Source organism: Eptesicus fuscus, chromosome 1 (genome assembly GCF_027574615.1).
Source record: "Eptesicus fuscus isolate TK198812 chromosome 1, DD_ASM_mEF_20220401, whole genome shotgun sequence".
NCBI lineage: Eukaryota > Metazoa > Chordata > Mammalia > Chiroptera > Vespertilionidae > Eptesicus > Eptesicus fuscus.
The window spans coordinates 2,400,146-2,426,629 of NC_072473.1; the positions used below are offsets into that span (position 1 = coordinate 2,400,146).

Here is a 26,484-nt window from a genome sequence, read left to right on the forward strand (position 1 = left end):
TTCGAACCCCTGGCCTGGCGGCTCAAGAGCCTCCCATCTGCCTAACCCTGCGGCCAACCAGTGCCTGAGAGCGAGTCTCTGGAAACCACCGCGGCCCTGGCCGCCTGTGTCCTCCCCCCTCCCCCCCCCCCCGAGCCACCCAGCAGGCGGAGGGCGTGCCCTCGATTCCTATCTGGAATTCTTGTCAGAGGCTGATGGCAAGCAAACACTGCAACCTCGGGCCCAGAGCCGGCTGCTTCTAGTTTCATAGTTGCTGAGTGAAAACAGATTGCGGGTCCTGTGAACAGACTTCGAGCGTGGAGTAGTCTGCAGCAATTACAGCTGCTGTTTATGAGGCGTTTACACGACAGCAAACGCTTGTAATTAAGCGCTGCCTGTGCCACAGAGAGGAAACGAGGCAAAGGTGGAACATGGCCGAGGGTTTGCCCCATGTCTTTATATCTTTATCCTGTCTAATAAAGAGGGATATGCTAATTGACCATCACTCCGTCACAAAGATGGCGGCACCCACAGCTGAGGCCAAGTTCCCATAAGGAGCCTTAAGGAGCAGTCAGCAGGGACCTGAGGCTACGCCCTCCCCCGACCCTGTGGGGCTTGACAGGGGACCTCAGGTCGCACCCCTCACCGGGCAGGGCTTGACCGGGGACCTCAAGGCATGCCCCCCGCCCTGGTCTGGGCTGGGGGACCTCAGGCCACGCCCCCCATCCTGGTGCCTGGCCAGGAGACCTGAGGCTATGCCCCCTGCCTGGTGGGGCTTGACAAGGGTGGGACTGGCCGGGCCTGGATCTAGCCCAATGTGGGGGGCGGGCCGGGTATGAGTGTCACGTGATTTTGAGGCACATGTGGGTGGGCGGGGACTTGACTCTGGGTCCCCTGGTGCACCCCAGACTCTGACAGGAGGAAGGTTTTCATATATATTTTACTACTTTTCTTTCATCCCTGACACTTCTATTATAGAGAAAGGGCAAATAGCAATATTAAATTATTTCCTCTAATTAATCCCCTTTTAGTGTGCACGAATTTCGTGCACCGGGCCACTAGTATAATTTAAAGCTGTTCTGTAGTGAAGACTTACTTTTAAGAAAGCCCATGAATAGTGTATACAACTCGCTTTGCAAAAAACTTGGCTTTTCCAAGTAGGGTTTTGAAGACTGACTGAAAGATTTGTTTCTCTTTTAAACATTTTTTGGATGCTTTTGCCCTGCCAGGGAGCTCAGTTGGTTAGGGTGTCGTCCCCGTACACCAAGGTTGAGGTTTGATCCATGGTCAAGGGCACATGCAAGAATCGACCAATGGCCTGGCTGGCGTGACTTATGAACCAGGAGGTCACGGTTTGATTCCCGGTCAGGGCACATGCCAGGTTGTGGGCTCGAGCCCTGGTGTGGGGTATGCAGGAGGCGGCCAATCAATGATTCTTTCTCATCATTGATGTTAATATATATTTAGATGTATATATACATATGTATACATATATCCATATATATTAAAAAAGAATCAACCAATGAATGCATCAATAATTGGAATCGCAAATGTTTCTCTCTCTCTCTCTTTCTCTCTCTCTCAAACCTTGTGTCATAAATGGTGGAAACCCGGCCGCCTTGAACTCAGGAAGGGAAAGCGGAGGTAGGAAGAGAAGGCCCAGGGCAGGCGGTGGCTCAGAGAGGAAGGGAGAGGGAGATGGAAACATCCATGATGAGAGAGAATTATGGACGGGCTGCCTCCTGCACGCCCCACACTGGGGATGGAGCCCGCAACCCGGGCATGTGCCCTGACCGGGAATCGAACCCTGACCTCCTGGTTCCTAGGTCGTCACTCAACCACTGAGCCACACAGGCTGGACTGGCCCCTTTAACAAGCACTCTGGCATACGTGTCTCCTATTTATGACTTTCCCGGTTTCCTTCCTTCCAATCCTTGGTGAAGCCGCATACATTTGGGCAATTTGGACCATTTCCCTCCAAACCTACTTTTCTGCTTAAGACGGGCACGTTCTTAGACTCCTGAGGGTCCATGTGGGACTTGGCGCGATCTCTCTGAAATGTTCCCCTCGTTTTCCCTTTGAAGCTGGGGTCCTCGTGGGAGAGGTCACGGCCTGGCACACGGCATCTGTCAGCCTCCTGGTCCTAAATCGGACACTCGGAGCGAGGCGAGGCCCCTCCCTCCTGTCCTGGAGTCTGAAGCCGGTGCGTGATCTGACAGCAAAGTGCCTGTGGCTGGGGGACTCCCAAGGGTCTCCCCACTTCCTCTCTAGGAAACCAAGGCTGGGGGAACGGGGCTGGGTGCTGCTGGCCCTGGAGCCGCCTCAGGAACGCCCTTTCATTCCACCAGGGCGAGCTGGAGCCCGGTCCTCGGTGTCTGGCCCCTGTCTGCCTGTCCCTCCCTCTGCCCTGCCTCCTTTCCTGGGGGAGGGGTCTGTCTGGGAGGGAGGGAGACATCAATGTGAGAGAGATACATCAAGGGGCTGCCTCGCCTAGGCCCCCGACTGGGGATCGAACCTGAGCCTCGGCCTGTGCCCTGACCAGGAATCAACCCGAGGCTCCAACCAAGTGACCCCCCGGCCAGGGCTGGATGTACACTTCTTAAAGGCACACCGATAAGGCTGTTACTCTGAGGAAGTACTCATGCTGAATGCATGCCTTGCCTCTCTCTGAAATGCGTTTTTATAATGAAGTAGAACGTGCATTCAGAAAAGCGACCCGAGAATAAAACTTGAACAGCTGGTGACTTTTCAGGGAACGAACACTGTGTGACTCAGTGCCTAGAACCAGTGATGGGCAACCTTCTGAGCTCGGTGTGTCAAACTTCGCCAAAAAACTGAGCATCACTCGGGTAGTGTGTCCCTTTGAGGAAAAAACATTATTTCACGATATTTATCGTTTCAATAACATAAATGTTTCACCCTCGGCATGTGGCCGCCTCAGCGGCCGCGTGTCATCAGAAATGGCACTGACACGCGTGTCAGAGGCTCGCCCTCACTGGCCCTAGATCAAGAAGTGAACGTCGCCCTCGCTGGATTGACTCGGTGGATGGAGTGTCAGCCTTCGGACTGAAGGGTCCTGGGTTCGATTCCGGTCAGGGCACATGCCCGGGTTGCGGGCTCAATCCCCAGTGTGGGGCATGCAGGAGGCAGCCAATTAGTGATTCTCTCTCATCATTGATGTTTCTCTCTCTCTCTCTCCGTTCCTCTCTGAAATCAATAAAAAAAATATATACGTATATAGCCGAAACCGGTTTGGCTCAGTGGCTAGAGCGTCGGCCTGCGGACTAAAAGGTCCCAGGTTCGATTCCGGTCAAGGGCATGTATCTTGGTTGCGGGCACATCCCCAGTAGGGGTTGTGCAGGAGGCAGCTGATCGATGTTTCTCTATCATCGATGTTTCTCTATCATCTGTTTCTCTCTCTATCCCTCTCTCTTCCTCTCTGTGAAAAATCAATAAAATATATTTAAAAAATATATATATACGTATATAAAAAAGAAGTGAATGCTGCCCGGCTGGTGTGGCTCAGTGGTTGAGCATCGACCCATGATCCGGGAGGTCACTGTTTGGTCAGGGAAGGGCGTGAAGGAGGCAGCCAGTCAGTGATTCTCTCTCATCACTGATGTTCCTCTCTCTCTCCCTCTTCCCTCCTCTCTCTGAAATCAATAAACACATACTTAAAAAAAAACAGTGCACATTGCTCTTTATGTCCTAGCCCCAGAGGTGCCCTTGAACCTCTGCCCAGCGATACTGTGGCTTGAATTTTCACACCGTAGATTTGCCTGTTTGCCCTTTATCTAAAGGGAGTAAGAACACTTCCTGCATCGAGCTTTTTTCACTCAGTCTTGTGTGCGGGAGATGCCAATGGCTGCTGGGAGCAATGGCAGTTCCTTCATTTTCTTTGCCGAACTTCAGCCTTTTTCCTTCTTGTTTTCAAGGGCTCTTTTGCAAATGGTTAGTGGCTCTGACCTTCTTGCGGTCCCTTTTCATCCTTCCCCGGAGAATGGCCATCTTGAACCCAGATCTGGCCTCTGCGTGGCTCCGAGCCCCTGCCTGGCCTCCCGTGGGGGGCCTGCCTCCCAGGACATGCTGGTCTCCGGCCGCTTCCCCAGCGGGTGGGCGTCCCGCTAGCACAGCGCTCCGGGGGCCTTTCCTTCCAGGTGTCGCACACGGGGAGGCTGTGAAGGGCCGGTGGTGGTGATGGTGGTGTGGGGGGTCTTAGAGATGCAATCTGGACCCCCAGAAACATAACATCACACCTTTATTTTTTAAAAATATATATTTTACTGATTTTTTACAGAGAGGAAGGGAGAGGGATAGAGAGTTAGAAACATTGATCAGCTGCCTCCTGCACGCCCCCCACTGGGGATGTGCCCGCAACCAAGGTACATGCCCTTTACTGGAATCGAACCTGGGACCCTTCAGTCCGCAGGCCAACGCTCTATCCATTGAGCCAAACCGGTCAGGGCATTTATTGATTTATTTTTTATACTAGAGGCCCGATGCACAAATTTGTGCATCAATGGGGTCCCTTGGCCTGGCCTGTGGGATTGGGCCTAAACTGGCTCTCCAACATCTCCTGAGGGGTCCCAGATTGTGAGGGGGCACAGGCCAGGCCGAGGGACCCCACTGGTGCACGATCGGGGATGGGGAGGGACACAAGAGGTTGGCCAGCTGGGCAGGGACTGCAGGAGGGCTCCAGGGCGTGTCTGGCCCTCTCGCTCAGTCCAGATCGGAGGGACCCCAGCAGCAAGCTAACCTACCGGTCGACTGCCTGCCCCCTGGTGGTCAGTGCACGTCATAGTGAGCGGTTGAACTGCCTTAACATATCATTAGCATATTACGCTTTGGTTGAATGGCCAACGGGACACTTAGCATATTGGGCTTTTATTATATAGGATTTTTTTTTTATTGATTTCAGAGAGAAAGGGAGAGGGACAGAGAGAGAGAAACATCCATGATGAGAATCATTGATTGGCTGCCTCCTGCAGCCCCTCTACTGGGGTTCGAGCCCACAACCCAGGCATGTGCCCTTGACCGGAAATTAAACCCAGGACCCTTCAGTCCGCAGGCTGACGCTCTATCTGGCTAGGGCGGAGAGACAATCTTTAGAAAAACAAAAAACAAAACCAAGCACGTGTAAAGGCACCACCCTTTCAAGGGCAGGCTCTGTGGGAAGGCATTTCCGGGCTCCTCAGCCAGGCGTGTGCCTTTAAGGGTTAATCTCTCCCCTGATGATGCCAGGCTCCTCAATGGCGATGGCTTTGATCCCAAGTAAATGGCACTTGTCATTTTACCACGGTCCACGTCACAGGCCGCCAGGCGTGATCCTGAGGTGGCCTCTTTTAAAGGACAACATTCCGATTTACTCTTTCCTGCTTAGGATTGTGACCTCAATGTCAAAATTGGGCAAAAGGACTCCCCGCAGTGGCGCTGGTATTTGAGCTATGTTTGGAATCCGGGCCTTACCTCCGCTGACTTTGTTTTCAGACTCCTCGGGCCGAAATATTTCAGAGTCCATCATGGGAGATAGCGGCCTCCCCCCTTTTTTGAAGACAGGAACTGAAGATCTCAGATATTCCCACGGCAGTTCTGAAAGATACGTGTATGTGTCGCAGCAAATTCTGTCCCTAAAAGGATGGACCAAAGCACAGGAGATGGAATGAAGCCAGGCCCAGGCCAGCTGCAAAAATGGCCTTGACCTTAAAGCTTTGCCATGACCTTGACGAGTGTGGCATCACCTGGACCCAGGACAAAATGACGCTCCAGGGTGTGGCGAGTGTTCGGCATCTCTGTGCCTGGCCCGGCACCCTTTGCCCATCGTAAGCTGGGCACGTCCTGAACTCGGTGTCCTCCGCTGACCAGTGGATAATTCAGGCCCCAACGCGGGGAAAGGGAGAGGTGGGCTCCCGAGTAAATCCCCACATCCTGGTCCAGCTTTGCAGCCCCCAAGGCCAGCCTAGGCTTCTGAACCTGCCTGCCCTGGCGGAAGCTGCCGCATGCCCGGGAAGGGAAACTAAGCCATTTTGAGTCTTTTTTTGTTTTTTTTAATACGTTTTTATTGATTTCAGAGAGGAAGGGAGAGAGGGAGTGAGGAGAGAGAGATAGAAACATCAATGATGAGAGAGAATCATTGAGCGGCTGCCTCCTGCACGCCCCACACTGGGGATCGAGCCCGCAACCCGGGCCTGTGCCCTGATCGGGAATCGAACCGTGACCTCCTGGTTCCTAGGTCGACGCTTAACCACTGAGCCACACCGGCCGGGCCCATGTGTCTGACTCTTCAATGAAAACACAAATACAGCAAGACAATTGTTTTTCGCAGCCTGTCCCTCGATCGTTCGAAGCTAATGACGTTTTGGTGTTGGGAACTGATTCCGTTTGGTGCTGCTGCGGAGAGGTTACAAACAGCAGAGGGGAGTGAGCCGCGCTTACGGAGAATGGTGACTCACCCTGCAGCGGCGTGGCGCTGGCTGAGCCGGTCCGGTCACCTAGGCCGCGCGCTGCTGCGGTCACAGGCCCAGCCCAGCCCGCCCCGCCGGGGCCCTGGCCCCGGGCCCGGCATGGCTCTCACGTCCAGGCCGGCCCCGTGACGCTGGGGCCCCCCCCCCCTCGTGGTGGCCCAGCAGCGGCTGCCTCCAGGCACGTGTCTTTGTTCCCGGCCAGAAGAAAGGGGACAGAGTGGCCCCAGATGTCGCTGCCCCTTTGATGCCGAGAGCGAGGCTTCCCTCAAAGCGTTCCTCTGGCATCTGCTTCCGGCCCCTGTGCCGGCCACCGCCCCCCGGGGGGGGGGCAGCGTGGCTCTGCCGGCTCTGCGGGGGGGCCCGCTCCTGGGGGAGCCATCACAGAGGGTCCCACTCCAGTGACGGTGGGCGGGCACTGCTTCCAAAGACGCCACCCGGGATGCGGGAGAGGGTGGCACCTGAACGAAGGCCTGAAAGAGCTGTCGCCCTGGCCGGTGTGGCTCAGTGCTTAGAGCGTCGGCGCGCACGTCTGCGGGTTCGATTCCTGGTCAAGGGCATGTGCCTCCGTTGCAGATTCCCCAGTCCCGGTGGGGGCATATGTGGGAGGCAACCAGTTGATGGGCCCCCGACCCCCCCCCTCTCCCTCCTTCCCTTGCACTCTCTAGAAATCAATGGAAAAGGTATCCTCCGGTGAGCACTGACAAACAACAGAGAGAGGTGAGGCTTGGAGAGGGAGCGGGGACTTGAAGGTGGGCCTCTCAGCAAAGCTCCGGACCAGGCGTCCTCAAACTACGGCCCGCGGGCCACATGCGGGTGTTTTTGCCGTTTTGTTTTTTTACTTCAAAATAAGCTAGGTGCAGTGTGCATAGGAATTTGTTCATAGTTTTTTTTAAAACTATAGTCCGGCCCTCCAACGGTCTGAGGGACAGGGAACTGGGCCCCCTGTTGGAAAAGTTTGAGGACCCCTGCCCTGGACGAAGAGAAAGCGCAGGGGACCTTGGCGGGTGGCACCGTGGGCTCTAACACGGCGAGGCATTGTGTGCGGCAGAGAGCAGGGTGCGAATTACCTAGACTGGCTGCCCTTTGGGGTGAAGTGTGTGATCTTCTACATGGTTTTCCTTTGGTCTCTCCTAGTCTTAAAAGCAAAGGAGCCCTAGCCGGTTTGGCTCAGTGGATAGAGCATCAGCTTACGCACTGAAGGGTCCCAGGTTCGATTCCCGGTCAGGGCACAGGCCTGGGTTGCGGGCTCGATCCCCAGTGTGGGGCGTGCAGGAGGCAGCCGATCCATGTTTCTCTCCCATCATTGATGTTTCTATCTCTCCCCCCCTCTCCCTTCCTCTCTGAAATCAATACAAATATATAAAAATAAATAAAATAAAAGCTCTTGAGCAAAAATATGTTACTGTAAAAAAAATAAAAATATTTTTAAAAACCAAAAGCAAAAGGAAAGGCCTAGTGATGGGTGAGGTCGCCCACATTTTAGCCAATAAAAGACAAGGGGCTCGGAGTCGCCGCTAGGGAGGGTGTGGCCCGCGCCACCGGGCAGCCTTATCCGAAGGAGCAGCGGCTGTCGCTTGGCCACCCAGCCCGCTGGGAACATCCACTGACGACAAACCGCGTGTGTTCCCGAGCGGGGAGTGCCTTTTCCTGTCTCTGGATCGCCTCTCGGCTCGTCCCGATGGCTTTTCCACCTGGAAAACTGCGGAATTCACGCTAAGATGTGCCCTCTGCTCGCCGCCCGAGGCCCAGGGGAGCGGGTGGCAGCGGCGGCGGGTCTGGCCGGGCTGCTGGGTTGGCGGCGGGGCCTGCGGGCCTGGGCGTGCTGCGGCCAGCTGGGCCCCCAGGACTGTGCCTGGCCCTGCCTCCGTGGTCAGAGGGTGGAAACAGCCTTCAGGCAGGAGCTCGCTATCTTAGATTCTTTTAAAAATATTTTAAAAAGTATTTTTACTGATTTCAGAGAGGATGGGAGAGAGAGAGAGAGAGAGAGAGAGAGAGAGAAAGAGAGAGAGAGACATCAGTGATAGAATGAGATAGAAACATGTGCCTTGACCGGGAATCGAACTGTGACCTCCTGGTTCTTAGGTCGATGCTCAACCACTGAGCCAAGCCGGCCGGGCCTTTTTAAAAAATTGTAATTCTCACCTGAGGATATGCTTTAGAAAGAGGACGGGAGGGAGGGAGAAAGAAAGATGGAGAAACATTGATGTGAGAGAGAAACATCGATATGTGTGTGTGTGTGTGTGTGTGTGTGAGAGAGAGAGAGAGAGAGAGAGAGAGTGAGTGTGAGAGAAACGTCAATCAGTTGCCTCCCATACTCACCCTGACCAGGGGTTGAACCTGCAACCTTCTGGTGCACGGGATGCCGAACCAACCAGCTGAGCCACCGGCCTGGGCCCTGAGCCGATTCTTCGGTGGAAACATTGCCTATTGCCTGCGGCACGCATTGGCCTGGATGGGAGGAAGCAGACACCACTCCGGTTTCTCCTGGGAGAGAGGAGGGTCTTGCTGTGGGCTGGCTGGGGCGGCAGGGACACCAGCAGGCAGCGGTGCGGGTGCTAGGGAGGCGGGTGGGGGCCCCCGGCGTGCGTCCCAGAGGATGAGCAGGGTCATGCCAGGTGGATGGGCGCTGTGTCGGCGAGGGGGTGGGTGTGAATGGAGGGGCCTGTCAGCAAGGCCGCTTTCTGTGGGGAGAAAGGCAGCTTTGTTGGGGCCCGTGGTGTTGGGACAGGGCTGGTGATGTCCAGACCACAAGGCGTGTTTGCGTGGTAACAGGGGGACTCCATTCAGTGTGGGGCTCCACCCGGCCCCTTCGCTGGCCTTGGCATTGAGGCTGGAGACCAGAGAGGGGAGGCTGGGCTTCCTTCGTGGGGGGCGGGTTGCCCAGGGGGAGGGCTTTACGGGGCAGGGGGCGGGTTACCCATGGGGGAGGGCTTTACGGGACAGGGGGCGGGTTGCCCAGGGGGGAGGTAAAATGGGATTTTAGGTTCTTATTTTCTCTTTGCTCCACAAGAGCCAGAATGACTGTCTCAGATACTCGATCCTCGTTCTAGAACTGGTCCTCAACCGGGGCTGGGGGTCCCCCAGGGGCCACTGAATAATACCTGGAGACATTTTGGCGATTACAACTTGGGGTGGGGTTGCCGCCGGCCTCGGTGGGTGGGCCCAGGGATGCTGTTAATGACCTTCACGCAGCGCACAGGGTGCCCACCACGCAGCGTGGTGGGCCCAGATGTCAGCAGCGTGCGGGGGACGAGCAGGGTGAGGACCTGTTATAGGCGCCAGAGCTCACGTGACCTGGGAGAAGGTCCCCAAGAAAGGGTGGGGGACCCTGGACGGAAGGGTGCCTCCGAGACTCCCCATCCAGCGTGGGAGCCCAGGCCCTGCGGGCCCGAGGCAGGCAGCTCCCGTGGCCCCGGGGCCTCAGTGGGAGCGAGGCCGCGACGTGGGACGCGGTGTGAAGACGGGCTGGGCCGGCCGGGCACCTGTGCCCCTGTGACCGTGCCGTCCGCTGTGGGAACAGTGGTGCCGTGTCATTCCTGCCTTCCGCCCGCGGGTCTAACAGATCGCCACAGCGGAGATTAGGGGAAACGTGGCCCATCTTAACCAAGAGGCCTGCCCTGGGCCTGCGTCACCAGCTCCCGCACCTGCGTATTGTGTACGTTCAAAGGGCCATGGGGGAGGCACGCTTCCTTCCCCCGCTTTGTTTGCTTGCGGTCCCGGCGATTTAAAGCAGGATGTATTGCCGTATTTGTGTCTGAGCCTGAGAACTTACTGCCGCTTCCATCGTGTTGTGTTTTATGGGGGAAACTGACATAACTTCCAGCTAGCCCACGTAGGCTGAGCTTTTGTAACACACCCACTGACAAATGGCAACTTTCTGTGTTTTAGGAGTTTTCTGGAACACTACAGCAGCTAAGCAAGGGGAGAGGAGACTTTGAGTTTAAAGGACACAATAAGGACATCTAGGATAATTGAGCTTTGGGATTTTCACCCCGCAAACAATCTATCTCTATATATAAAAGCCCAGCAACCGGAACGGCGGAATGACCAGAACGACCAGAATGACGGGTGGCTATGACACGCACTGCGGCAGCCAACCAGCCTGATCTAGGCCCCAATGCCCCCCCTCCCTCTCTGATCGGCCCCCAACACCCCTATCAGGGGCCAACTGCCCGCGGCCCCTCCCCCGCACTGGCCTGGCCCGATGGGCCCCCATCGGGGCGGGCCAGCTGGACCCCACCCATGCATGAATTCATGCACCCGGCCTCTAGGCTTACGTAAAGGACTTAGAAAGCACCTTGCCTAAATAGCATGGAGTCTTGTATGTGAAGCTGGCTTCCTTTATTTATTTATTTTGAAAATTTATTTTTTATTTTTTTATTTTAAAATATATTTTTATAGATTTCAGAGAGGAAGGGAGAGGGGGAGAGAGATTGAAACACCAATGATGAGAGAGAATCATTGATGGGCTGCCTCCTGCACACCCGACACTGGGGGTTGAGCCCATAACCCAGGCACGGTGTCCTTGACTGAAATCGAACCCAGGACCCTTCAGTCCATAGGCTGATGCTCTATCCACTGAGCCAAACCGGCTAGGGTTATTTTTTAAAAAATATATTTTTATTGATTTCAAGAAGGAAGGGAGAGGGAGAGAGATAGAAACATCAATGATGAGAGAGAATCATGGATCGGCTGCCTCCTGCACACCCCACACTGGGGATTGAGCCTGCAACCCGGGCACGTGCCCTGACCGGGAATCAAATCATGACCTCCTGGTTCATAGGTCGACGCTTAACCACTGAGCCACGCCAGCCGAGCAGTAGACGAGTGTTTTGGACTAGATCACCCCTCATCTTTCTGAAACCTTCCCTGGTGCTCAGCCGCCTCCAGCCCTTCCCCCCACCTTGTAATCTATTATTTCCTCCCCGTCCATGCACGTCTGTTACTGCACTCCTCACGTAGAATTTGTATCTGTCAGCGTCTAGTTTGCAGGTAGAAACCACAGAACAAATTTGCACGGCGGATGCTTAATACAGAGCCCGAGTCTGCAAACTGGCCAAATGCCGACACAGCCCTTTGCTTATGTCTCGTCTGCCCAGCAAGGTGGACAGTTGCCATAGAGACCTGCGGCCCCACGAGGCCTAAAACATTATCACTCCATGGCTCCGTATGGCAGAGTGTGCCGGCCCCATGCAGAAATTAACCATTAACAGATGATCGCTTACTATCGATTTATGGTGGCCTAATTATTAACTAGCAGGTCCCACGGGGTAGAGGATTCTAAGGAATTCGGCGAGCGTGCCCCTCAGACATTCAGGTGTCCTCGGAGCGGGTGTGCCTGCGGCCCCTGGACAGTGGTCAAGGTCACCGAGTGCCACAGACCAGCTGGCGGGCAGGCAGCTCAGCGGGCAGCAGCCACTGGTGCTCCCAGGACTATTAGCGCCGCCTCCCCGGAGGCCACTGAGGTGCGGCCAGTGCCACTCCCCGGGCAGCCAGCCACCACAGTGCCGGGGGACTTTCCAGGGAGGCACCGTGGGGCGGGGCCACACCGTTCCATGTGGCTGCCCGGGGCACTGGAGCGGCCCCCGGGAGGCAGGCTAGAGTCTAGAGTCGCAGCCTCTCCTCCCCAGTGTCCCGCCAGCGCCCTCTGCCAGCGGCTGCCCTCTCCAGGGTGCCTGCCGGCCCAGGGGGAACGCTGGTGGGTCCTGCCCCAGCAGAGTTGGCTTGGGTTGTGTGTAGATCTCTCTTTTTATTTTATTTTATATATTGTTGATTTCAGAGAGGAAGGGAGAGGGAGAGAGAGAGAGAAACATCCATGATGAGAGAGAACCATGGATCGGCTGCCTCCTGCATGCCCCCTACTGGGGATTGAGCCCACATCCGGGGCCTGTGCCCTGACTGGGAATCCAGCTCCTGGTTCATAGGTTGAGGCTCAGCCACTGAGCCATGCCGGCCGGACTCTGTTTCTTGATTGTAGCTTCCCCGGCAGGCCGCGGTGTTCAGAAAATGCCCCCTGAGCCCTAGTTGGTTTAGCTCAGTGGATAGAGCATTGGCCTCAGACTGAAAGGTCCCGGGTTCAGTTCCAAGTCCAGGGCACATGCTTGGGTTGTGGGCTTGATCTCCAGTAGGGGCCGTGCAGGAGGCAGCCCATCCATGATTCTCTCTCATCATTGATGTTTCTCTCTCTCTCTCCCCTCTCCCTTCCTCTCGGAAATCAATACAAAAGAAAAAGAAGATCCCCTGAATGTCGCTGTCCAGAAACTGTCCCTTCCGTGGCCTCTGCAGAGGAGAGGAGGCGCACAGCCCGGCCTTGCCCTCCCAGGGGCTGGGGGCCGGGGGCTGGGAGCGAAGGCTCTTCCTTGGCCTCCCTGTCCAGCTGGCCTGGATCTGTGCTGCCACTCCCAATGGCCTGAGGCGAAGTCCCTTCCCTCGCTGTCCCTCATGCTCCCCTAGAGCCAGCAGCTGTTTTCCATTTCTGTTTTGACTTCTGGTTGCTCGTGGCAGCCTCCAGAGTGTCCAGAGCTTGTCCTCGTCTCGCACGGAGCCTTCCCTGGACATGTTGGGTGGCCGCACGCCCCTCGGTACAGGAGCTGATCGCCCGGCATCGTCTCCCTTCCCCACGGCTGCCTGGCCAGGCCACATCTGTCTTTCTTTTTTTACATTTTTTTTTAATCTTTATTGTTGAGATTATTATAGACTAGGGGCCTGGTGCACGAAATTCGTGCACTGGGGAGGGGTCCCTCAGCCCAGCCTGTCCCCTCTCACATACCGGAGCCCTCAGGGGATGTCCTGCTGATGGCTTAGGCCCGCTCCCCATGGGGAGTGGACCTAAGCCACAGTCTGGCCTCCCTTTGTGGGAGGCGACTGGGCTGATCAGGGGAAAGCGCCAGCCCCATCACCCCACTGCTGCAGCCACTGCCGGTCACCACAGCCACCAAGGTGTTTTCATCAACACGACTCCAGTCCCTTCACCAAGAAAAAATGACAACTTTCTTTAGGCATTTTCAACATGTGTCTTTCATAGGATATGACATTTCTTCATTTTTCTTTTTATCCTCGCCTAAGGATATGTTTTCATTGATTTTTTCGCCTTCCCTTTGATCCCAGGCTTGGCCCCTTCCTAAGCCTAAAGCCTCTACCCCAGGCTTTAGGTTTGGGAAGGCCCCCTCCCCCCCACCTCCAATGGCCGGCTGGGAGTGACCTCGGTGCCGAGGAGGTTCCTGGGACCCAGGTATGTATGCAAATTAACCACCACCTTTGTTGGGTTAATTTGCATACTCACTCTGATTGGCTGTGGGTGTAGCGGAGGTATGGTCAATTTACATGTTTCTCTATTATTAGGTAAGATGTTCATCTTTCTTCCCCCCATTGCCCCCCTCCATCTGGTTCCCACCCTGCCCAAGCCTTCACCACCCTATTGTCTGTGTCCATAGGTAATGCATACATGCATATAAGATCTTTGGTTAATCTCTTCCTGCCCCCCACCACCTTCTCTCTGAGAATCGTTAGTCTGTTCCATTTCCATGCCTCTGATTCTATTTGATTCACCAGTTTATTCTGTTCATTCGATTTCTTATTCGTTTATTTTGATTTTTAGATTCAATTGTTGATAGGTACGTATTTGTTGCCATTTTATTGTTAATATTTTTTTATCTTTTTCTTCTTCCACTTCTTAAAGAATACCCTTCAACATTTCATATAATACTGGTTTGGTGGTGATGGAAGTCTTTAGCTTTTTCTTGTCTGTGAAGCTCTTTATCTGCTCTTCAATTCTAAATGATAGCTTTGCTGGGTAGAGTAATCTTGGTTGTAGGTCTTGCTGTTCATCACTTTGAATATTTCTTGCCACTCCCGTCTGGCCTGCATCGTTTCTGTTGAGAAATCCCTGAGAGCACCTCCATCTGGGAGAAAGCTGCCCCCGAGTTCCTGCCCCGATGCCAGACAATCCAGTTCCTCATCATATGTGTCTGTGTCCCCCAGAGCCTCGCCCTGGTGCTGGAGCTTAGGGGAAGCGGGACCTTGTAAGTTCAGTTGGTGCCAGCCTTTTAAGAGGAACAGCTGGGTCCCCAGCAGCCTGTGTGTCACTGAGCCCCAATCCGCACTGGTTTTTACAGCCCGTAGGGACTTCTCTTCCCAGCTCTGGAACCCTGGGATGGGGGTCTGGTGTGGGGCTGGGACTCCTTGCTCCTCCGGGTGGCCTCCGCAGAGACGATCTCCCTCCCACTTAAAAACGCGGCCCACGTGGGTGTCAGACCAACCCGATCCGCACCTCTGCACCTCCTACCAAGTCTCTGTGCTTTCTTCTTTGCTTCTCTAGTGGTAGGACGTCCATTCATCCAGCTTTCCAGCGGTTCTGGATGATGGTGGTTCTGTATTTCAGTTGTAATTTTGATGTGGTTGTGGGAGGCAGCGAGTCCAGGCGTTTACCTACGCTGCCATCTTCTGTGCCTTCCCTTTTCTTTTGTGTTTTTTGGTTGTTTTTTTCTTTTTTGCCTTTCTTTTAAAAAAAGATTTTTTATTGGTTTTTAGAGAGAGAGGGAGGGAGCGGGAGAGAGAAAGACACCAATTGGCTGCCTCCTGCACAGCCCCTGGGATCAAACTCACAACCTGGGTATGTGCCCTGAATGGGAATCAAACCGGCACCCCTTCCCTGCACAGGACCCTTCCGTGCACAGGACCCTTCCCTGCACAGGACCCTTCCGTGCACAGGACCCTTCCGTGCACAGGACCCTTCCGTGCACAGGACCCTTCCCTGCACAGGCCCCTTCCCTGCACAGGACCCTTCCGTGCACAGGCCCCTTCCCTGCACAGGACCCTTCCGTGCACAGGACCCTTCCCTGCACAGGACCCTTCCCTGCACAGGACCCATCCGTGCACAGGACCCTTCCGTGCACAGGCCCCTTCCCTGCACAGGACCCGTCCGTGCACAGGACCCTTCCCTGCACAGGACCCGTCCGTGCACAGGCCCCTTCCCTGCACAGGACCCGTCCGTGCACAGGCCCCTTCCCTGCACAGGACCCGTCCGTGCACAGGACCCTTCCCTGCACAGGACCCGTCCGTGCACAGGCCCCTTCCCTGCACAGGACCCGTCCGTGCACAGGCCCCTTCCCTGCACAGGACCCGTCCGTGCACAGGCCCCTTCCCTGCACAGGACCCGTCCGTGCACAGGCCCCTTCCCTGCACAGGCCCCTTCCGTGCACAGGACCCTTCCCTGCACAGGACCCTTCCCTGCACAGGACCCTTCCGTGCACAGGACCCTTCTGTGCACAGGACCCTTCCCTGCACAGGACCCTTCTGTGCACAGGACCCTTCCGTGCACAAGCCCCTTCCCTGCACAGGACCCTTCCCTGCACAGGACCCTTCTGTGCACAGGACCCTTCCCTGCACAGGACCCTTCTGTGCACAGGACCCTTCCGTGCACAAGCCCCTTCCCTGCACAGGACCCTTCCCTGCACAGGACCCTTCTGTGCACAGGACCCTTCCGTGCACAAGCCCCTTCCCTGCACAGGACCCTTCCGTGCACAGGACCCTTCCGTGCACAGGCCCCTTCCCTGCACAGGACCCTTCCGTGCACAGGACCCATCCGTGCACAGGCCCCTTCCCTGCACAGGACCCTTCCCTGCACAGGACCCTTCCGTGCACAGGACCCTTCCCTGCACAGGACCCTTCCGTGCACAGGACCCTTCCCTGCACAGGACCCTTCCCTGCACAGGCCCCTTCCGTGCACAGGACGGCGCCCAGCCAACCGATCAGCCCGGCCCAGCCCCGGCCCTGCCTGTAGGCTGAAGGAGTTGCTCCCCTGGGTGGGGTTGGGGTTTATTTTGTTAGATTTTTAAAATCTCGTTCTCGCATTTTTCTTGCCTTCTGATATTTTTTTGTGGTCCGCCATGAGGAAAGGCACTTTTCTTTGTGGCTGAGATGTTATTGCTTGTTTTGAGGCTCGGTGCCCAGGTGGTGGAATCGCGCACAGTTCTCACCGGGTGCGGGCTGAGGCCCTCAGAAGCCACGTGGCCGTGTTTCTTCTCTGAGGAGTTATCCCCGCACTCCCCGGGGCACAGGTGGAGGGCAGTGCAGGGAGGGACGTGCCCCTGGCTTCCGAGGTTGCTGAGCTGTTAGCCGAGGCCAGTGGTCGGCAAACTGCGGCTCGCGAGCCACATGCGGCTCTTTGGCCCCTTGAGTGTGGCTCTTCCACAAAATCCCACGGCCTGGGCGAATCTATGTTGAAGAAGTGGCGTTAGAAGAAGTTTAAGTTTAAAAAATGTGGCTCTCCAAAGAAATTTCTATCGTGGTCCTGTTGGTATTTGGCTCTGGTGACTAACGAGTTTGCCGACCGCTGGCCTAGGCCCCGCTCCCTCACAAGTTAATATCATGAGACGACAAGCCCCGATTTCTTTTTCACGGCCAACGTGCCTAGAAATTAATATGTGACATTATTAAGGAAACTGGACTATTGTGCCCGGGGATGGAGAAAGGCAAGATCAAGGAGTGCTTTTCTTTAGGAAGAGGACGGAAAAGCAACAGAAACAGAGGTAATTTTACTTGTAATTTTTATTTCTTTAAACATTTTTTATTGCCTGGCCAGCATGGCTCAGTGGTTGAGTGCTGACCTATGAACCAAGAGGTCATAGTTCTATTCCTGAGAGTGGAAGAGGAAGAGAGAGAGAGAGAGAGAGAGAGAGAGAGAGACAGACATCAATGGTTGTTTCCTGCTCAACTGGGGCCGGGGATCAAACCTGCAACCCAGACACATGCCCTTGACCAGGAATCAAACCCACGACCCTTCAGTTCAACAGCCAACACTCTGACCACTGAGCAACACTGACCAGGGCAGTTTACTTTGTAAAATTTATATCTGTTGTTGCGAGTATTACAGATGACCCCCATTTCCCCCCCTGCCCCCCCTCCCCCTGGTTCCCACCCCAAGAACCTGTGTTTTAACGCGCACCTGGGAGACTCGTCTGTGCGTTACAGTCTGAGACATGCCAGGCCCCCAGCCTGCACGTGCCTCCGGGTAGGAGCTGCTTCTCAAGACACCGCCCCTCCCAGCCCCCCCCCCCCCCGCACTCCTGGCCGGCCCCTCCCCCACCAGACCTCTAAATGCTGGGGGCCGGGGGGCCCTCCTTCGTGGTCACCTGCCTGGGGGTCTGTCTTCTCTGTAGGTGGCCTCCTTCAGTCTCCCACCCTCCAGGGTTTCAGTCCCTCTGCAAGTGGGGTCACTCCATGTGGGGTCATCTTTCCCTGGGCACCCTCTTTTTAAAAAATATTTGTATTGATTTCAGAGAGGAAGGGAGAGGGAGAGGGAGAGAGAGAGAGAAACATCAGTGGTGAGAGAGAATTGGCTGCCTCCTGCACGCCCCCTGCTGGGGATGGAGCCCACAACCCGGGCATGTGCCCTGGACCGGAATCGAACCTGGGACCCTTCAGTCCGCAGGCCCAACGCTCTATCCACTGAGCCACACCGGCTGGGGCTCCCTCTTTCCCACAGCCAGCTGCCCACCGGGCCCTTCCCCTGGGCAGCCCCCTGGCCGCTCACACAGGCATGTCAGACCTTGAACCTCCGCCCCGTGGAGCCGGCACCCCGCTATTACCTGTGGCTGAGGTGTAATCTGGGGCGGGTGGAAACTTGTTGACCGTCCGTCTGTCATTACGTCGGGATAAAATTGTCTAGACGTTCGAAACCAGTTGTTCCCGGAATGGATTGCTTCATAGGTTTGCTATGAGTGGTCTTTAGTTTTGTTTACGGTGTGGACGTGCAATGAATAATTGCTTTATTAACCCGAGGTCAGCTGTCCTCGGATCGAGGCGGAGATGGGGGGAAAGGTGAGGTTTCCGAAGTGAGGCGTTGTCAGTGGCTTCGTTCCCACTCGAGACCTCCCCACTCCCCGAGGGGGCGCCACCTGCTCAGCCGCCTGCGCGGACTTGAAGGAATTCTCGGGTTCGCCAAGGTGTACATGGGGGGAGGGGGGGGCAGCGAGCTTTCAAATCGTACCCTTGTCTACGTGTGACCGTTAATTTGTTCACGTGCTTTCTTAGTAGTTTGTGAAGAGAATGGCTTTTTGGTGCAAAACAGGGGTAGGCAAACTTTGTTTGTCATGAGCCAAGCAGTCAATCCTTCTGGCTTTGTGGCCGGGCTCAGTCTGCCCCGTGGCAGCGTGGCAGCCAGCGGTGCGGTCGTGTTCCCGTACAGTTTCATTCACAGCCCTCCCCCCCCCCCCCCCGCACCGAAGGCAGCTGGCTGGATTGGGCTCAGGGGCCCCACGGTGACAGGTCAGAGCGCAGGCTGGCTCATTGACACCGAATCGGATCATTACTGCGAAGGGAAAACTGGGTTAAGGATTTAAAGATCATGATTTCTCAGGGCGACGGCGGGCGTGGCTCCGTGGTTGAGCGACGACCAATGAACCAGGAGGTCAGGGTTCGATTCCCGGTCGGGGCACAGGCCCGGGTCGTGGGCTCAGTCCCCAGTGTGGGGCGTGCAGGAGGCCGCCGATTCATGATTCTCTCTCCTCATGGATGTCTCTCTCTCTCTCTCTCTCCTCTCCCTTCCTCTCTGAAATCAATAAAATATATGTGTTTGGCACCGAGTCGTGATTATGTTAATACACACAGGCTGGTATAATAATCTAATTTGGGCTATAATCAGAGAAAGCAGGCACTGTGAGGCCGCAAGCATGGGGAGCAGTCGGGACTTGCGTGCACCGAGTGCCGTGGAAAATGCTGCAGCTGCCTCAGACAGCAGTCTGGCAGGCCCTGCCTGGGTAGCAGTTGAACCCGATACACCAAGGTTGTGGGTTCGAACCCCAGTCAGGGCACATACAAGAATCAACTAATAAATGCGTAAACAAGTGGAACAAGTTGATGTTCCTCTCTCTCTCAAATCAATCAATACAATAGGTTGGTAGATAGATAGATAGATAGATTAAAGCGGTCTGGCAGTTCCTCAAAATGCTCACCGAACTTTCCATAGAACCCAGCAGTCCCGCTCCTGGCTGTGCATGGAAGGGAGGGGAAGACACACGTACAGAAACTTGGACACGGTGTTCCTAGCAGCATACAGCAGGTTGACCATTGTTCCATGCACCAGGAGGTCATGGGTTCAATTCTCGGTCAAGGGCACGTACCTGGGTTGCCGGTTCAATCCCTGGCCCAGATCGGGGAACTTGCAGGAGGCAGCAATTGATGTGAGAATCACTTTTCCCTCCCTCCCTCCCTCCCTCCCTCCCTCCCTCCCTCCCTCCCTCCCTCCCTTCCTCCCTCTTTCTCTAAAAATCAATGGAAAATTACCCCCAGGTGAGGATTAACAACAATAAAAAAGAAGATGAGTCACTGTTCTCTGTGTGTGTGTTCTTGAGCGTTCCATGCTGTTCCCGCATCCAGCAGAGGCGGCCCGCATGGAAGCAGGCGCCTCGGGGCCCCGATGGCCCCTTGCCCTCCTCCGTAGTGTGGAGGCCGGCCGTCCGGCCGTCGGGCGGGCGGGCGGGCAGCCCAGGTCACGGCGGGCTCCTGGCCGCCTTCTGGGCACCTGTTTGCTGACGCGGGGCGCTCACTGGCCGGCCTCTTCGTTGCAGGTGGAAGAAGGAAGCAAAGCTGCGGCGGTGGACAAGTTACTGGCGGGAGACGAGATCGTGGGCATCAACGACATCGGCCTCTCGGGGTTCAGACAGGAAGCGATTTGCCTGGTGAAGGGGTCCCATAAGACCCTGAAGCTGGTGGTCAAAAGGTAAGACCCGGGCCTCACGTTGTGTTAACCAGGATACACGGAGTGGAGTAGAGCGGCGAGATGTGACGGCTGATTTAAATGACGTGTGCGCGCACGTGTGTGTGTGTGTGTGTGTGTGTGTGTGTGTGTATGCATATAGGATTGTTATCTTTTGGCCAAGGATGAATTAAGCATTAACATTTTTAAAAGATCCCTAATAGGACTACTGACGGTTTATTTTGATTTATTACGTGAGTTTGAGTAGTCATGTCTCCGGCAGTGTGGAGATTACCTTTTTGGCAGAGAAAAACCCTCTGCTTTTGTTCCAAGGGAGCAGCGTGGTCGCCTGCCGCTTGCACAAGGTGGCAGGCTGCTGGGCTTCACGCTGGGAACGGTGGGATGCAGGTTGACTTAGCGGAGCGATGGTGATGATGGGAACGGAAGCTTGACCCTCCGCGGTAAGACTGGTGAGAATCCCATCTCTGGGATCATCGCTCAGCTCCGGGGTGACTGGGCCCCCCTGCTTCTCTCTCCCATGTGGTCTCTGCCAGAGCCCCCTACACACTGAGCCAGCCCGCTGGCTTACGGCGGGGACCTGCCAGCTCGGGGCAGGCGGCCTCTGGGCTGCTTCCCACAGCGCTTGGTGCACCAGGGCACGTGCCGGACTTGGCTGATGGAGTGACATTGATCTGAACTGCCCCTGGGTGTGTGTCGCTGGGGGATCTGATGGGGACACTGCCTCCCGGGTGCTCATTCAGAAAACCTGTAAGTGTGACCCTGGCCGGCCCAGGGGCAGCAGCAAATAAAGTGGACACTCGTGGGACAAAAGCAGGAGGCAAGAATATCTTCGCCACTGCATCTAACGAGGTCAAACAAAATATCGGTCAGTGTCAGGTCGTAGTCCAGGGTCCACACAGCGGGTGCACAATAGCAAAGCTGGTTTAGTAGAAGCAGAGGCGCAAAGAATGGAATTGGCGCTCCCCAGTGGAAAGCTGGATGCCAGCACCAATTGGCGCTTCCTCACGTGAGAAGATGAAGTAGGAAGCAGGCTTGTCAAGCGATGGTTAGGAATCCACGTTTACTTAAAAGCCAGACACTAGGTTTTGTCTCTCAGGTTAGCTCAGTGGTCGGCAAACTGCAGCTCGCGAGCCACATGCGGCTCTTTGGCCCCTTGAGTGTGGCTCTTCCACAAAATACCACGGGCTGGGCGAGTCTGTTTTGAAGAAGTGGCGTTAGAAGTTTAAGTTTAAACAGTGTGGCTCTCCAAAGAAATTTATATCGTTGTCCTGTTGATATTTGGCTCTGCTGGCTAATGAGTTTGCCGACCACTGGGTTAGCTAATAGAGTGGCGGGGCCCCCTGGTGGTGAGCGGTGGGCAGACAAGGACTTGTGTGATAGGATGCTGATGAGATGACAAATTAGACAACTTTCTTGGTGAGCAGCTTGGCAACACGTTTCAAAAAGCGTATCTTGGAACCAGAATTTCATTTCTGCGGTCCTAGGCACTCAGCAAAGGGATTGCCCCGCTGGCGAGTGCTGGCGTTACAGGTGTGTGCCGCTGGCACTGACGTGCAAGGGTGTCCCGTCAGTCTAGGTGAGGAGGACACATCCGTGTATTTATAGATCCTTCCCATTTTTAAAAAAAGTTTTACGTTTCTAATCGTGGTAAAGTGGACATACATTTACCATCTTAACAAATTTTAAATCTACTGTTCAGCATATTCTATTTTTAAAAAAATATTTTAAATTGATTTTTTAGAGAGAGAAGAAGGGGGAGAGAGAGAGAAACATGGATCGGCTGCCTCCTGCTGGGGATTGAGCCTACAAGCCGGGCATCTGCCCTCCCCAGAACTGAATCTGCCACCTTTCAGTGCAGGGACAATGCCCGGCCAAGTGAGCCACACCGGCCAGGGCGTATTACTCTTATAACAGCAAAACATATCGAGATCCTGCATTTAAACAATTTTTTTATTAAAAATTATTTTTAAATGTTTTATTGATTTTAGAGCAGTGGTTCTCAACCTTTCTAATGCCGTGACCCTTTAATACAGGTCCTCATGTTGTGGTGACCCCCAACCATAAAGTTATTTTCGTTGCTACTTCATAACTGTCATTTTGCTACTGTTATGAATCGTAATGTAAATAATCTGTGTTTTCCGATGGTCTTAGGCGACCCTGCTAGCAGTTCTCAACCTGTGGGTCACACAGGTTGAGAACCGCTGCTGTAGAGCCTCAGACCTTCGGAAAACACAGATATTTACATTACGATTCATGAACAGTAGCAAAATGACAGTTGAACTGTATTAAAGGGTCGCGGCATTAGAAAGGTTGAGAACCACTGTTTTAGAGGATGATGGGGGGGGGAGAGAGAGACATCGATGTGAGAGAGATGGAACCAGCAACCTGGTATGTACGGGTCGATGCTCCAACCAACTGAGCCACACCTGCCAGGGCCCAGCCCCTGCATTTTTAAAGAGGAGAGGCTTGGCCGGCCAGCGCTGGCTCAGTGGTTGACACCTAGGAGGTCACAGTTCAATTCCTGGTCAGGGCACATGCCCAGGTTGCAGGAGGCAGCCGATCCATGGTTCTCTCTCATCATTGATGTTTCTCTCTCTCTCTCTCCCTCTCCCTTCCTCTCTGAAATCAATAAACATATATTTTAAAAAATATTGTTTTTTTTTAAAAAAAGAAAGCAGAGAGGCCTTCCTTTGGGGTTGGGCGTGCCTGCGCTCACAGGAGGCAGCAGGGGGCTGTGCCAGCAGCTGCCCATGTGGCATCTTTCTGTTCGGGGCAGACCCCAGCCGGGTTTGTTTACTGCGAACAAACAAGAAGAATGACTCTTGGAGGGTGGGTTGGCCTCCCGGCGACAATGGCTCTTAGAGTAGCTCTGTACCCCGCGGAGTTTGTTGGGTTCTCCGTGAACGTGACAGTGACAAATGGCTTTATTGTCTAAGTGGGCATTTCTGCCGCCGAGTTCCGGAGCTTAGCAGCTGGTTTTTGAACCAGAGGAACAAGAATCGAACGAATAAGGTGGCTGGTTCGATTCTTGGTCAAGGGCATGTACTCGCTCCCTTCCACTCTCTGAAAAGCAACGGGAAAAAAATAGCCTCTTGGGAGCATTAACAAAAAAGAAAAAGCGGCTACTTTATAAAAAGGCACAGTGTCAATTATCCACAAACACGGCGACATAGATTCCCTTACCCAAGAGTATGGCCAGACAATGAATGAGCAGACTCAGCCTTGTTTAATCTGAGGCAGCGCCCTGCCCACCGGAGGTGCCCCGAGAAGGCGGCCTGTCTGATACAGACGGCCGTCAGGTTAGGGTGCTGAGCGCTGAGCATGGCAGGCCGGGGGTGGTTGTTCTGGGCCATGGGGTGTGCGCGCCTCCGTATAAAACACCCCTGGTGCCCGGCCCGCGGGGTTCAGTGGTGGAGCGTCCGCCTAGGAACCAGGACATTAGGGTTCGATTCCGGTCCAGGGCACAGGCCTGGGTTGTGGGCTTGATCCCCAATAGGGGGCGTGCAGGAGGCAGCTGATCCATGACTCTCTCTTCATTGATATTTCTCTCTCTCTCTCTCTCCCTCTCCCTCACACTCTGAAATCAATGAAATAGATATTTAAAAAAGAAATAGGAAATAAAACACGCCCCTGGTTTGGTAAGTAACACGGGAGTGCAGGTCCGCGCACGGGCCCCTCCCGCGGGGCCAGCTGCAGGTGGTTTGGTTTCAGGGGGCGTGGGGAGCGAGCCCCGGCCCCCAGGATAGGATTGCGGAGGCCGGTGTCGCACAGCCTCGGCGTCCTGTTTCACGGGCCTGGCAGCGCCTATCTTGTCATCGTGGAGAGGCCGGGCCGGGGGCGAGGCGAGGAGACACGGGATTGCTATCTGCCCCGCGACGTGCCTTTCCCAGACGGATGAGAACGCCACTTCCTTTCTCCCCGAGCGGTGTCGCTGGGAACAAAGGACTGTAACCGGAGGCCCCGCCAAGTGCACATATGTTCTCCTGCGGGATGCCCAGGGTGCCCGGGCCAGTGGGGCGTCGCGGGGCGGGGCGTCTGCCCAGCTGTCAATCAACGCCAGGCCCGTGGGAGAGGCTGAGCAGCAAGCCGGTGCCTTGTCCTTCCTCCCCGCACGCTGTCCCCTCCACTGTCCCCTCCGCTGTCCCCTCCGCTCGGCCAAGGGGCTGCTTCTCGCAGGAACCAGGACCGCTCAGGGCGGATGTGGTAACCTTTTCCTTGTGTTTCTCTCGGTTGTCGCCCGCACTGCTTTCCTGGGTGTCCAGGCCACACCCCGGAGATCCTGGTGGACGCTTCTGGAACAGCCCCAGGCCATTCTGCTGGTGGTGCCGCCGCTGGCTTAAGCAGATGTGCTTGGAAAGGGGTAAGACCAGAAACGGGGTCACCTGTGAGTTTTCCTGAGGAGTGTGGCCAGGAGGTAAGCCCTTCGTGGGGGCGGGAGCGGCCAGGGCTGTCACTGTCCCCTGCGTGGACAGCGCTGGGCAGTCCCATTTTTCTCACTTCAGAGGCAAATTACCATAAATTCAGCTCTCAAAAAGTACCGTATTTTCCGGTGTATAAGACGACTGGGCGTATAAGACGACTGGGCGTATAAGACGACCCCAACTTTTCCAGTTAAAATATAGAGTTTGGGATATACCCGCCCTATAAGATGACACCCGGCGTATAAGACGACCCCCGACTTTTGAGAAGATTTTCCTGGGTTAAAAAGTCGTCTTATACGCTGGAAAATACGGTACATATACTTTTATTTTTTATTTTATTTTATTTTTAATCCTCCCCCGAGGATATTTTTCCATTGATTCTTAGGGAGAGTGGAAGAGAGAGGGAAAGACAGAGAGAAACATCGACGTGAGAGAAACACATCAATGGGCTGCCTCCTTCATGCGCCCTGACCAGGACCTGGGCCGGGGAGGAGGCTGCAACCGAGGTACATGCCCTTGACCGGAATCGAACCCGGGACCCTTTGGTCCACAGGCCGATGCTCTAAACACTGACCCAAACTGGCTAGGGCTCAAAAAGTACATACAATTTTAAATACCTTGGAAAATTTTCTTTTAAATATCATGCCATAAGCCGTTTTCTAAAGCTTGTCATTACTGTCCCAGTCCTCCCAGGTGATATGGTGACATTCGTTTTGCTTACAAGGAAGGCTGCCTGTCACCTCCTCGTGAATCTTACTCTTGATCCGGCCGGTGTGGCCAGCCCTTTGGCCACATTATCCATAGGGTTGACTCATGTCACTTCCTGCCTCTGCTGGCAGCCTGAAACCGCTTTGTGACTCCGATTGCGGCCGCTAAGCCGGCATTCGGCAGGGGATTAGCACCCCGGGAGGAGGATCTTAGCCGCAGCTGTGGGGTCAGCCAGGCTGCTGGCAGGTGCTGCGTTTGAAGAAAGGAGGCTTCCCATCCAGGGCCAGCCCCTGGCCTTGCTGGGAGCACGTTTCTGACGACACGCGTTGGTCTCTGGTGTCACGCCTGGCAGTGAATCCCGCACAGGCAGCCTGTCCCCCGTCGCTGGCTCCCTGGCGCTGTCTGGGCAGGTGGCTCTGCGTGGGGCCCACCGTGGGTGTTCCGGAAGCAGCTCCGTGCACCGATGCGGCTGGAGGACCCGGATCGCTAGGCTGTCCGCAGGTTGTGTCCCCTCCCCACCGTCCCCTTCCGCGGGCAGAACAGTGGTTTGTTTATATTTTTCCAAATATATGTCTATTTATTTCAGGGAGGAAGGGAGAGGGAGAGAGGGACAGAAACATCCATGATGAGAGAGAATCATGGATTGGCTGCCTCCTGTACGCCCCCTACTGGGGATCGACCCTGCAACCTGGGCACGTGTCCTGACTGGGAATGGAACTGTGACCTCCTGGTTCATAGGTCGATGCTCAACCACTGAGCCACGTGGGCGGCGGGACTGTGTTTTATTCTGAAGGAGGGTGTGGGTCTTACTGGGAGGCTGGTGAGTGTGTGTCTTACTGGGAGGCTGGTGGGTGTGTGTCTTACTGGGACGCTGGTGGGTGTGTGTCTTACTGGGAGGCTGGTGGGTGTGTGTCTTACTGGGACGCTGGTGGGTGTGTGTCTTACTGGGACGCTGGTGGGTGTGTGTCTTACTGGAAGACTGGTGGGTGTGGGTCTTACTGGGAGGCTGGTGGGTGTGTGTCTTACTGGGAGGCTGGTGGGTGTGTGTCTTACTGGGAGGCTGGTGGGTGTGTGTCTTACTGGGACGCTGGTGGGTGTGTGTCTTACTGGGAGACTGGTGGATGTGGGTCTTACTGGGAGGCTGGTGAGTGTGTGTCTTACTGGGAGGCTGGTGAGTGTGGGTCTTACTGGGAGGCTG

The 26,484-nt window shown here is 55.2% G+C and overlaps 1 protein-coding gene across 3 annotated transcripts in view; it reads left to right on the forward strand.

The window, feature by feature from the left end:
• Positions 1–26,484, forward strand: part of SHROOM2 (shroom family member 2) — a 104,704-nt gene that overhangs the window by 31,738 nt on the left and 46,482 nt on the right. For 2 of the 3 annotated variants that reach the window (XM_054720290.1, XM_054720288.1), the window contains exon 2: positions 20,009–20,160. In XM_054720290.1, coding sequence (XP_054576265.1) covers positions 20,009–20,160 — 152 coding nt within the window. Of the gene's footprint in view, positions 1–20,007; positions 20,161–26,484 lie in introns of all 3 variants that reach the window. The other variant, XM_054720287.1, reaches the window with a different exon arrangement.